The sequence below is a fragment of the Plasmopara halstedii genome (genome assembly GCF_900000015.1).
Source record: "Plasmopara halstedii genome assembly, contig: Scaffold_650, whole genome shotgun sequence".
In the NCBI taxonomy this organism is placed as follows: domain Eukaryota; phylum Oomycota; class Peronosporomycetes; order Peronosporales; family Peronosporaceae; genus Plasmopara; species Plasmopara halstedii.
Genome location: NW_020187567.1, coordinates 2,610,295 through 2,623,596, shown reverse-complemented (window position 1 = coordinate 2,623,596; position 13,302 = coordinate 2,610,295). Strand labels below are relative to the sequence as shown.

Sequence of the window (13,302 nt, the reverse complement as noted above, 5' to 3'; positions counted from 1 at the left end):
TAGTTTTGCCAAGTGCCTCGGGACAAAACTTTTTTCGAACGAGGGTGGTCTGCAAGAACAAAAGACTCTTGTCTAAGGTTTCAGGTATCTAACCCATATCACAATTATCATTCAGACTTATAGCGTCATGTAGTGGAGACAATGATGGAGTACCGCAATCAAATACTGTAGCAGTGGAAAAGCGATGGTGCACAAACATTTTCCATGATTGACCTCTTACGATCGTGTGAGTTTCATAACTTGCAATAGCTGTGGTGACATGAAGAATTGTGCAGAACCTTAACATCTTGCATTACCAGTCGATCCATTGATAGTGTCGTTTCAAACCCATCAAACTTTAATTAAGGTCGTATATTAAATACAGTATAAGGCCAAACAACATAGTGGGATATTTTTGCCTTCATGACCTTTTAACTTTTTTCTGATGCACATGCTTTACCAAGCGTATTAAATCTCATAATGTCTGTTGACATCACATATCATAGCACGTAGAAGACATCAGCCACAGTTCTGGGCTACAAGCCCCACCTCTCTGGTGTATCTTGGGACTGAATCACGTTTTTGCTGGCTCTGAGGCGTACAAATCAATTCAGTTATTTTTTAGAAGGCCCCGGCACCTAACATGGCTTAACATTTCCCCTTTGAAAGTCCGGTGATAGTCTTTGCGTGAAAAATCAATCTACTGACATGAAAAAAGATTGGGCTTTGACTTTTCGTTCTTCCTCACGTAAAATATCTGTAAATACAACGATTATGCTCAGCAGCCAAGCCTTCACTCTTCTCATATTCAAACTGGCTGAGGACTAAACTCTAAATTTTCATGCTCAAAGCACTTTCACCTTCCGCATCTAGCCGTCTATAACGAATCTAATGTTGGGTCTATACACAAATATCATGTTATGTTGCGCCATTCATACTTCTATAAAAGTTATTTAGTGTACATGGAGGTCTAGATGCGAGCTGCACCTATATGTTGATGACAGTAACTATTATCAATAGCAGGACAGGGCCAACGGACATTTCTAATTCGTTTCTGCTCTTGGGCATAGCGCGGCATATAGTATCCTCTGCAGGGTATAAAATACCTTTGAACGCACATATCAAGCCGTATTTGGAGGTGAAAAATTGCGACATTTTTTGCTTAGATACTGAACATTTTGGACATGCGTCGTGCATAACAGAGCCCATTTTTGCGCGCTACTTTCTAGATTGGAAATCGCTAACGTAACGTAGCCCACCACTGGAAAGCTCGGGATAAAGTCAAGCTTATGGCCTCGACATCTATAGAAAAAGGTTTTCTTAATTCTCTCTTTTGATGACTGAGCACCAATCACACAAATATCTTTCATAAACCGTATCCAGATATCTTAAGGTAGATGGTCTTGGGCGCGAAATGAAGCGGCGGCTTTGTTGACTCGTGACGAATGCCTCATTTTGATTCCAAGATTTTTCTTTCGAGCTCAAGTCGCCGTTCACGTGTCTGCCAATGGCGCTTTCTGCCTTTGTTCAATATGTTGCGCCCTGTTACAATCTGATGTCATGAAGATGACAGCATTATTGCCCTGCTTTCGCCGTTGTTGAGCTATTATAAAGTATTACATTGTCAACGACAAAGCTTTATTTGTTCTGAAGTATGGTCATGTCAAATTTGCTGTGCACCTGCTCGATTATAAGTGATCCTGTTTCTATATCGAGCTTACGCAATTACTAATAACATATTTGTCGCTTCATCTCTTCCACAGAAAGTTCCGGAGCGATAGCATGTCCTTATCAATTTTGTTTCTAAGTACAGTCAGAGCTCAATGGTAGCGGATGCTCATCTGTGTCACCAAATTACCAGTTATATCGTGTCAGAATGGTGACGTCACGCATTAACAATTAGACTATCACTGCGTACATGACAGCAATGATTTGAGAGGGAGAAGCTGTTTCATCTTAGAAACTGATAAATGAAGTGTTGCAATCGCGCATACACTGTATGTCTCTGCCTCAAGCTTGCTGTGGATCTACTTGAGACATAACGTGTACTTCGAGCGAAAGAAATCGTATGGAGCGCATAAAATCCGTCCAGCAAGGCATCGCTTTACGCGTTTTACAACTGGATCGATCAGATTGATGCATTTTAAGCAACTCAAATCGATTATTCGTTGTAAAAGGCATAACCACTGCTGATTCTGTATAGATAGACACCCTCGAGAATTTGAACATGTGGGTCAAAAAATGCTCAGCCAGCGCATCTTGCGAGCGCATTATTCTCCTAGACTAAGTTCAAATTTCAAAAGTAAGAAACGACATGACGTGCAGCTTTTGTTGATTCGAATCAAACACGAAGTAATTATGACGTGAATCTAGCAATTCCAATCTTACCAAAGTCGCTGAGACTATGTGCGTGCAGGCAAGCATTATGAGCTCGTTGAGCTAGCATGAGTAATGACTTTTCAAGCATATCACCGGAGATAAGTGCCAGCTATGCTAATATTATCGAGCCTGAGAGAGGTTTAACGTTTAGAGGCTGCGTTTTGACTGTTCGAGAAAGTATCTAGGTGGAAAATTCCAGCAGCGTTCACCTCATAACGGGAAATGGAACACACGATGTTGTGGCTATCCAGCTCAGGGTACTCCTGCTTTGCTCATTGTATGAAAATTTACATTTACCGTCATCACGCTTGAAGAGAAATGTAAAGATTTTTTTGTCTAGGGGGGCATTTGCTCTAGATAAGTGCTCCGCATGTGCTTATTCGTGTTGCCAAAAATAATGACGTTCTTGAAATCAAAATGATAACGTCGCGCACTGATGATTCTTAAATTATGGCATACGGGTCAGACTGATTTGTGCTGGATTTTGAAATTTTCTAAAAAGAAGAGTTTCTGTCGAATTGACGGAACGTTTGTATGCACGTTTACACCAATGTTTTTTGCCTTATCGTCTGCTGTAGATCCCCTATCTTGTGGTTCAAATACAAAATTTGTATGAGGCGCATGATACTCTACTAGGAGAACACCTTGGTAAGAAAAAGTCAAAAGGCTCGGTCGATGCAAGGTACATTTTGCCTTTTCGTAATGGGGCAATTCTAGCCATCACATGAAGGTGGATATTTGTGAGACACATCACCTTTGAGGTACATTCTGGTGACAAATAGCACGAAGTACATGGTACACTGGTGATGAGACCGACCTGTCTTTACCGTTTGAGTTACCGACCGATCGCTTCGCGGGGGCAATTTTTGAAGACTTCATGCTCAAGTTTCTCAAGGGTTCCCCCGAGTTTAACCTAAATGTACCCAAGGTGCATATACTAGATCCAAAGGTTTTACTTCTGCACGTGTAGGTCTTTTGTATTTAAACACTAGGAGCACTAGTAGTGTTACTCATATAGCTTTAGAAGCCATAACCTCTTTTATTGCATTACGAATGTTACCGCATTCTTAATCTGTTTTTTTCTCAAACACGAATATGTGCATATCTGGAAATGTATCCGATAGCCTCTTCCATCTGGTGGCACTTCGTAGCCCTTCCAACGACCAAGTCAAGAGTCTGTATTGACCGCTTGCGTAGTGTGCGCGGGCGATGTAAGACCACTGTCCGATTGTGAGAAACAATGGAAGGAATGGAGACGCCGCTGGCTTTAATGCTTGAAGACGAAGAACGCCTCGGCATTCTCACATGATTTTCTTACGTGCGACGGGTCGCGAAGTCCGCACTTGTTGTTTGGGGTTCCTTACGGTTATAAATCTGATGCACGAAGTAGAACTATTGGGACATGTATAGTCTGAAGAGACACAAGGTTTAGTGCAGAAAATACTGGCGAGCTCCAAGCGCCATGCTTGACTGTAAATTTATGGGATTGTAACATAAACGTTTTGGTACACTGAGGTTGCATCCATGTGGGCGTTTTGAAACTGGAACCTGGTATATAAAACTTTGATGGATTGGGAGATTGTTAAAAAGCATTTCCCTCATTCGATGCATCACGGGTGGACAATCCTTAGTAAGTGGCTGTGATCAGCGTTATCAAAAGCGCTTAGGAATACTGTTACGAGCTTCATATATTAGCGAAGCATGAGTTATCGACGAAAGCCCGCAGCTCCTATAACGTCAGCAAGGATTTCTTCAATAAATTTCGTATATCTCCGTATCTTAGCAGAGAGAAAAAACGCTGGCAAATTGAATCGTAGAGCTTGATGCAGCGATTGCTGCAAGTCAGCTTGTGAATCCAGTGCCGCAAATGTTATTATCAATATCTAACTTTGGGCATTTGCAATGCATTCAATCATCCTTTTAATGAGAGAAAGGCCCTAATGCAAATTATTGTTCGTTAGTGGTCACTGCTTGCCTGGAGGTTTGAAAAATGCGCTGGTGATCTATTTTTATAAGAACCTCTACTTGATAGAGATTCACCGATCTTGTAGAGTGAGACTGTAATTAAAGTGTCGCTTTTTTCGAGCGCAGCGAATTCGAAATATACATTTTCAAAAATGTAGGTTGAGGCGCCATGGACATGGAGAACGTTACCCATGACAATAAGCTATAATGTACATAACTGTTACAAATGAGTCACCCCAAGAAGGGTAGGAATACTCAGCAATCGTGTGGCATATGCCTTTGTCGCGGTTTATCAAACGCGACCGGTCAAAATTTTATCTGCATGTTGTAGGGATATAGCTTGTCGGGCTCCGACCATCTTTATAAGCGCACTCATAGCCAAATTTCCGCTGAGTTTTTCCGTAACTAGGAACTGTAACCAGATACAGCAGCAATTTTTGTCGAATATCGGGCATTGCCAAATTAAATGCTGAGGGTGAAGCATGATGTGGTCACCAAATTAAATTCATGGTTCCGAGTGGATAGCGTTATCTGTGGGTCAAGCCTCGAAACAATTATTGTGTACCTTAAGTGTATCACAAGCTATCAGATTGCGCTAGTGGGTTCGCTTCAAGAAGTGTTTAATGAGACGTCGTTAGAAGCACAAGCAGTTCTCACGGACATCTACAGTCTATAACTGCTTTCGTTTGAGTGTCAATTCGTTTTTGGTCAAAGGCGTAATTTTTTTTTCATTCTTTTTTAATATGAGAAAAGTTGCGATGGCTGAGAGCGTGTCGCGTTAGCAATCGCCAGGCAAAGGAAATCCGCAAAATAGGCTTCCCCCTGTAAACAAGCAATTTACATCGAGGGAATACTTCAACGACAAATGCTGTGAGGTATTGTACCGCCCAAAAAATACTTATTACGTGCTGTCAAGCTCTCGTACTTCTTACAAGAGGAGAGATGTTGCCATTGGAGTGGGAGGACCATATTCCGAGAGCGTTCCTTAGAAAAGGTTGCTCTTGATACTGACGATGCTCCTAGTAAACAAGCCGAGATAAACTGACGTTGCGTTGCTCATCGAACAAGACTCACAACTGACGGCTCGCATCTCGGAGGTCTACGATTAAACTGATTTTCATCCATTCCAAAGTTGGGAACTTATTCAGATGCTTCCCTGTTTTTAACTATATTTGTGGCTCATAAGAGCGATTTCATAATCTGGCTAAGGTTAGATTCATTAACACGAACCCTGTAAGACTACGACTCCAGAGATTTAATGTCGCTGGAGCCTATTTGGTCTAAGGAACTGCAGATTACATGCACAAGAAAAAATGCGTTCAACAAAAAATAAAAAACTTATTACCCACATCAAACTCAAAATTGATTCCGGACTTTGTCATATGCATGTTGCTGTCATACATTTTGTTCTAACCACGGTGTCGCACCTGTTGTAGAGACACCCGATCAAATTATTGCGTTTGCGATAAAGTGTAGTCAATGGCGTAGTCAGTGAAATTTGACCATCGGTCGTGAATTATCGGCTACGAACACGTCGACTAACATCTAAAGCAGAAATTGATTATATTTGGCTGTAATTTATAACCTCGATTCGAGACGCTAGTCTCCGTCAATGTGTATTTGCAAAATAAAAACAGTATCAAAAACTCGCCAACAACCTGGGCGCGGGCAGTAGCGGAGTAAATCATTTACTTGTTCGATCTACGGAGACCACGCCTCCAGTATTTTTTGAAGCGTCATCAAACCAATCGAATAAAGTCTATCTTTACTGATGAGCTACTGGTACACTACAGGAACCACCGGACCTGACAAAAGACACCAAAGCATGCGATGATAGTCTAACCATGTGACACGCTTTACATGCGTGTACATAGCTTCCACCGATTTGTCTATCTAATGAATTATACGTCTCTGGAGACTAGCATTCACACCTCACACAGAACTACGTAGCTGTGGGCTTTATCACGAGCTTTAAGTACACGTTGTGTGCTAAGCGGTCAAGATCTGGATCGGCGGACCGTAAGGCAAGATGAAGAATTGTCGATACATCGGCATGAAAAATGATGATTTGAGCGCCCACCAGGCGCCATCAAATTTATACAATTCGAGCTGAGCCAAAGTAACTGAAAACAATAAAGGATATTTTGTGTGATGCTGGATGGGACGTTGCGAGAGTATTAAAGCAATATAGTATCATAGTAGCCTTGTCCTGTCTGAATTAGCGGTAGAGCGATTCAAGGCACGATGGTGCGGTAACTACGCCACATGACGTGACGCACGCAAAATTACATGCAGACGGCGCTCCATTGCGCAGCTATGTCTACGGCAATACGACCTGGGTCATCATTTTTGATGCGAAAAAAGTGAGCGATGTCATTCTCAATTAGACACAACGGGAAGACGAGACCAAGTCATGTCCACTGGTCGAGGATAAGCGACCGTGGGTCAACCTACGTCGGTGCTCGTTTTAGAAAGAATACCTCGCATGAAGCTGTCATCTGAATGTCTACAAGCGTCAAAAGATGAAACACTTCTGGAGCTCAACCTCCGCGGTATGCAGATGCAACAGTGAAGTCAATGTCCGTGCATTCCGTTGACGCAGGTACGACGGCGATGACAGCCTGCGAACGGTGGAGATGATGGGTAATATCGCGATTGCTCTTGGGTCTGGTGTTGCGAGCGATTGGAGAGTCAATCCTGAAACGCGCTCGGAAATGCTTCTCACACGCACTAGCAAAAATTGTGATTAATGAGGGCTCATAATCCGAAATAATTGTTATCAAGAGGCTACGTGGCCACTACGCTTTTCCTTATGGCGAAATACCATTCAGCGTCCCGATAATGCCAGTAGAGACGAAGATTTGTATCCGGATTCACGATTTGTTTGGGGTCCAGTGCTAAACGCCACTTGAGAACTTTGGCGGTGACAAACATTCGCGGCGGATCCGTTCGTCGATATGCTGCTGACATTAATCTGTGCTTGTAGCGTTCAGCATCAACGTCGGGTAATCGTCAATTATTTACCCGCGCTAGCGAATAATGGTGCTTTACTAGGTATGTAGCACTTTGTTTTTCACAAGCACAGTGAGAGCACGGCGCTGAAAACTGAATAGCTCCACGCACGCAAGTTATTCCAATAGTATTCCTCAGCACGCGATTATCGCGTTCCGTCTGACTATCGTTCTGTTGATGCTTTGCGGTGGACGTGTCCGACCTACCAGTCATCTTAAGCAAACTAGCCAGTGGTTTGCTATAAATTACGGTTCTCGATTCAATGTCACGCGTAACATGATCTTCCTGAGTTGAGGGGATTACTGGCTATATTTCCGTCGGTGAAGGTGTTGCAAACAGCAGGAAACAAACTGCTTTCCGTAGATGGTTCACAAAGCAACAATGTCAATATTGCCAGACATGTCTCGTGGTAAAATCAGTTAAATTGCAGTCTGCCAGCTTCTACCATGATCTGGTTGGATTTATCGTCCATCATTGAATCTCTACGAACGGCCCCTGAAAGGGGTCAGTACTTGTAATATTATTTTTAAACACACCTGGCAGGATCGTAAAATCTATAGTTTGTACAAGGACCACATTACACTTGATGCAATTGTGATCTTCATAAGCGCCCAAGTATTGGTTCATGAATCAATAAAAAATCGAAAAGGGTCTTAGGCATCCGTGGGATACTAGCCGCACGTTAGAAAAAAAGTCAATATTCTTATCAGATACGAAAAACAAATATATGAAGTATCAATCTTTATTGTCTCAAGCCTGATTAAACATACTCTCAATATAGCAGTCAAAACAAGCAGGTTAGTCATATTGGAGGCTCGTAATTCCGCTCGTGCTGATAGCTAATCAAACAAATCTCTGTACACTTGACAACGCAAAACCAAGAAACAAACTTTTTTCGTGCGAGATGCATCGCAACCCCATTGCTCGCGGTATCATTTTAAAGTGAATCCCACTACCGAGTCGTCGACGGACTGTGTTCTCTTCGAGGATGGGACGTTAAGTGTTTGAGCACCTGTTCCTGAAACATACATATCAGCTTGCTATCTTTTGTCTATTTGATTTCGATGAGATCGGGAAATAGCCAAATGACTTGGAACGGTAATAGATATTTAAAAAACTCATCAATGCGCTGGTGAGCCACGCCCAGAAAAGCCTTTACCGGGAGCTGGTGAAACAGATGAATCTCACCGCGAAAGTACTAATGCTGAGCATCCGGCTCTTTAGAGCCAAAAAATCTCCTTCTGGATGAGGGATGCTGAGGGGCCTCGTTGCACACATAGGTCAGCCACATCGCGCTTGCTATCTCTACATTGTAAAGTGTGAGCCACATCCATTTGGAAACAATCCATGAAGACGGTAATCGCTGGGTCTGACGCCGTCGCGGCGATTTAATTTCCCAACCCCCGAATCTAGCCCCGCGGGTCTCGTTATCCTTGAGGGGAAGACAAGAAACTTCTGCGCTTCATACATCCGACTTTTTCAGCAAACTGTTGTCAATACAGAACATCTGATGTAGAGTATCGTTTCTGCTCGCGATGGTAGTCAGATGCGTTCTGGCGCTCAAGAGATCTCATTTTCAAATGCCGCACTGAAAATTATAGACTTGTAAGGATAAGGCCATAGTATTCAGCCAGCGCCATATGCTAGAGGGATCTTTGAGAGTGGACTGGCCAACTACTTGTGCATGAATCGTGGACATTATACCACTACAATACGGCTTCCCCACGGTTAAATTAAAAACGGAGCCAGAATGTGGTAAGGTGCGCCTCATATCTGTTTCAAGCTCTGCCATGAGCTGTTTACGTCGCCTCCAATGCTTCCGACTTTGCCACAGGCTATACTTGGCTTCAAGCGAACGTTTACGCGATAATGTGTTTGACCTCACCAGCCAGAGCTGCAAAGGAGAACCACTAATCTCGCGGTAAGGAATTTGCAGCAATAAATTATGCACTTGACAGGTTTAATATATATTTGCTTGGCGTTAGCCGTTTATGATCTCTATATTGTGCGCAGCGACGCCGTATCACATTTGCTACAGAGAATGACGAGATGATTATCCTCTTTTGCCAAATGTAAGGTATCAGTTGGGTCGGCTTAATGTGGTGGCGATTGCGCTTTCATGTCGCCTCAACTATGAAATGTCGTTTGTCGCAATAACGACTTTGCTGATTAATGGGACAATACGTACTGTGTACGGGTCAGGCATAATAGTAGTTGCACTGCTTGAAACTTTCAGGAGCAAGAAAGTCTCTAACCCGATTATTGCTTCATCTGCTTTCATTGAAATGATCCGGCTTGATACACCACGTGTGATCATCGTGCATAATAAAAGTCTCGAATGTATGTCCTTAGTGAGAAGCATCTTACCCTTTGAGAGATTGTAACGGGGTTACACATACCGTAACAGGGGTGTGTGTCACACGAGATGGGCATGGTGTGACTGCGCTCAAACGGTATGTGGCTAGGTAGCCAGTAGTCATGCGTGTATTTAGATTTTACTATATATTTTTTGGAAAGTCTAAACGTTTAAAATTAGGCGGCTTTACCGCAGACAAAAATAAATAAATTTCAGATTTGAATTATAAACCGTAGAGTAACTAGCCTTGTGTTAAGGCAATAATTACTCTTGGAGTAAGCGGATTGCGATCTGCTAGCTCGTACTTGTTGAAAGTATAGAACGAAAAGTCGGTGATCTAAATTACGCTTCCTCTAAGCGCAACGCTACGGCAGCCCCACTGCAGAGATCGTCTTTAACCACGTCGACTCAGTAAATGCATAGTCTGAACGACTCAGAAACTCCAAGTGGTTAACCTTGATGTGCGCACATGCCAAACGCGCCAGCCGATAAATTTCTTGCCGAGTGAGTCTGACACATACTATGCTGTCCATTGACTATTTGGCAGGCTTATCCTTTCGTAATCTGAGAACGCAGCCATGGCGCCAGCGAGGTAATGCTTTAATACATAAAAGGAAACGTCTATTACTTTTGTTTCGTAGTTGCTGAGTCCAGACCACACACAATTATTTCACTAGTTGCATGCTGGCACTCAAGACAAAACGCGCTAAAATTGTCGCTTGGGGTCGTAGCCAATGATGGCTCCGCCGACTGATTTTTCTTTAATTATTTAAAGAATAAACAGCGATTACTTATTGATGCCATTCTAACCCCCTCTTACAACAACTGGCCATCAAATAACGCTTTGATGCATTCCCGCGCCCACATTAATGTACCGGCCAACCGTGTTGTAACCCACAGACCACATCAGCAAAAAGAAACAACAAGTTTCTGATTTGGGTCATTGCGTCCGTGGAGTGGAATTTTAATGAAAGCCAATAAGTGGTGGTTTCAAAGATTCAGACTAGAACATTTAAACGTCAGCGCGTTGTAATGTTATGCTACACCACGAGATAAATGTGCTTTTTTATACAGAATTTTAAGTCGATCGTAGGCTCTATACATGCAAGTCGTCAGTGTTCTTAAAGATGGACAAATTTAGATCGGAACATGCAATAATTTTGGTAGTGATCTCTCATTTAATAATCGATCACTTCATTGCCAAAAAAGGGGTGGACACTTAGCAATACGTGCTGTGCCTCGTTCTTATCTGTCACTTGTACTTCGCCCATTCCAGTCTGTAGATCGATTTCTAAATTCTGCATTACTGTACCGGATAAATAGTCGTTTTCTCCTGGTACCCTTTTCTGTCATGCGTTGCTCAAGAACATGACAGCTCAAATTATTCGATGATGCTGCCAGTGTTCTCCCTAAAATCCATCTGCTTCCCTGCACCCAATTCACAGAATACAGCTGTTAAGTCGCACCTATCCAGCTGCAGATAAACTACAAATATGTTTGACATTCGACAATTTCAGCTCATAAGTAGTACGCAATTTCATTGGCGTCATCCATGCTAATAACAGTCAAGGTTGCAATACTAGTGACGGCCTGTGTAGCGGCGTGCTTCTGTGGCTGTACTGGCATAACATTCGATAAGACGGATCTGTCGGGGGATGGAAACGCCCAAGTTGTCGCTCCAGATCCTACCACGAGTAAAACACCGTGCCCCGCACTGCCACAGCCCTTCGGAGCATTGGATGAGGATTCAACTCTGACGGATGCACCTGTAGTAAAATTACCGTGTCCCGCACTTCCTCAACCGTCCCTCTTTGGTAGCCTTTCCAGTGATTCGAGTGACAGTAGTGGCAGCACTTTCGGTAAAGCCCCCTGCCCGTCTTTACAGACTGCTTCGACATCGTCGGATGGCTCGGTGTCGGCTCCGTGCCCTAAATTGATTATGAAAGTTCCGTGTCCATCGCTTCCAATTGCCTCAGGATCATCGTCAGAAGACCAGTCATCAGAATTCCAGACCAGTGGATGTAGCAATCTTGTGCACATTACGGGAGCAGGATGGACTGTGGTCACGGTCTCAGCTTTGGCTTTATCTATGTTTTAAAGTGCGGTCGAAGATATGTGTTGATTTTGGTTATTTTTGGTTAATGTGCGTGAAAGTCTGAGATAAAAAACTTATAAATTGTACTCAGCCATTGAAGATTTGTTTGATTTATAAAGTGTTCTTTGAAACGATGAACAATCCGTTACAATTTTGTTTATTTAGACTTCGGTGGCAAAGTGCCACCACAGCTTTTTTGACACATCACAGCAAATTTATGATTTTACCAGCTTGATCACCCGAGACAGCTCAGGAGAACATCATACGTGCGATCAGATACTTTTTTCTTTCCCTGTCGATCATTTGTTGAAGCTCAATTTGGTTTCGTGAGAGGCTCCAAGTTTTTTCTTGAGTTGGAAAAAAATGACTCCCACTTTTTATTTGTAAGAAATGAAAAACTCAATGTTGACCCTAAAGCCCATGCTAACCCTGACGATGCGAAGGTAACCGAGTTCTTTAGTACGGAAAAAGGACAATATATCGCTATCGACCTGTAAAAAGCGATTTCAAAAAGCGAAAAATGACGTGAAGTAGGCGTTCTAATTCGCCTCGCTAGAGACTGAAAGATTGATATAATACAAGCTATTTCATCAAAGCTAAGGCTGTTTCTTGCTCATTGCGTAAAATAAGACGTAATATTCTCTCAATATTCTTTCAGTATAGCGGCCAATTTATCATAGCGATTGCAAGAACAGATAAAATTAATGCTGAAGTGCAGCCCTCTGTCATAATGACAAGAGACGACATTGTTGATTTTTACAAATGGCTTGGGTCATTTTCTTTCAATACCAGCCTGCTTCATTGTATTAAAGCAATAACATCTTCTAACACCAATGTATATACATGAACGACACATAAGCTTCGATCGATTGGCAATCGCTCTCACAAGAGCATGTAGATGACAGACAGAAAGCATGCTGCCAACGCGGGAACAATCCGACCGGGTGCGGTGGAGCTCATCTGCTTTACCTTACCGGAGTATTTTTGCTCGTGCTCATTAGATTGATCCACACTACCTGCCTCAGAATCGGGTGTTGGCTGAGGCAATGACGGACATGGAACTTTGGCACTTTTATCGACAGGTTGCGGTAGCGTAGGACACGGAGCCTTTGGTAGCGAAGGGCATGGGGTTTTTCCATTTGTAGTGACATTAGAAGAATCTTGATCGATGAGAGAGGAAGACGAAGACCCTGCAGTCGGCAATGAAGGGCATGGAGCTTTGGCGCCACTTGTTGAGACCTCGTGGCCTGATGAGGAGCTTGGTGTCGAATTCATGTCGCCTGCATTAGGAATTTCCTCTAGCATGTAGTCACTTAATGGTGCTGAGGGTGCGGAAGGATCCACCAGCTGATCCTCTGTCGGCGGCAAACCTGCTATTGGCAATGAAGGACATGGAGTTTTGATGCCTTCCTTTAAAGTCTCGTCACTAGAAGGGGAACTAGGAGCAGGTGTCACGTCTTCTTGAAAGCTGGACCCCGGAGACTCCAGTGGTGTAGGCTCGGCGACATCAATGGAC

At 43.1% G+C, this 13,302-nt stretch overlaps 2 protein-coding genes across 2 annotated transcripts; one reads left to right on the top strand and one right to left on the bottom strand.

Annotated features, from left to right (window-relative positions):
• Positions 1–6,863: 6,863 nt before the first annotated feature.
• PHALS_13155 (uncharacterized protein) lies at positions 6,864–7,293 on the bottom strand (the record flags this gene model as incomplete). Its single annotated transcript, XM_024728853.1, has 2 exons — positions 6,864–7,020; positions 7,148–7,293. 2 exons carry the CDS (start codon positions 7,291–7,293, stop codon positions 6,864–6,866), a joined length of 303 nt encoding a protein of 100 aa, XP_024579289.1.
• A 3,950-nt stretch (positions 7,294–11,243) lies between these two features.
• On the top strand, positions 11,244–11,789 carry PHALS_13154 (uncharacterized protein; the record flags this gene model as incomplete). The annotated part of the gene is made up of 1 exon (XM_024728852.1): positions 11,244–11,789. One exon carries the CDS (start codon positions 11,244–11,246, stop codon positions 11,787–11,789), a length of 546 nt encoding a protein of 181 aa, XP_024579288.1.
• Positions 11,790–13,302: the final 1,513 nt, after the last annotated feature.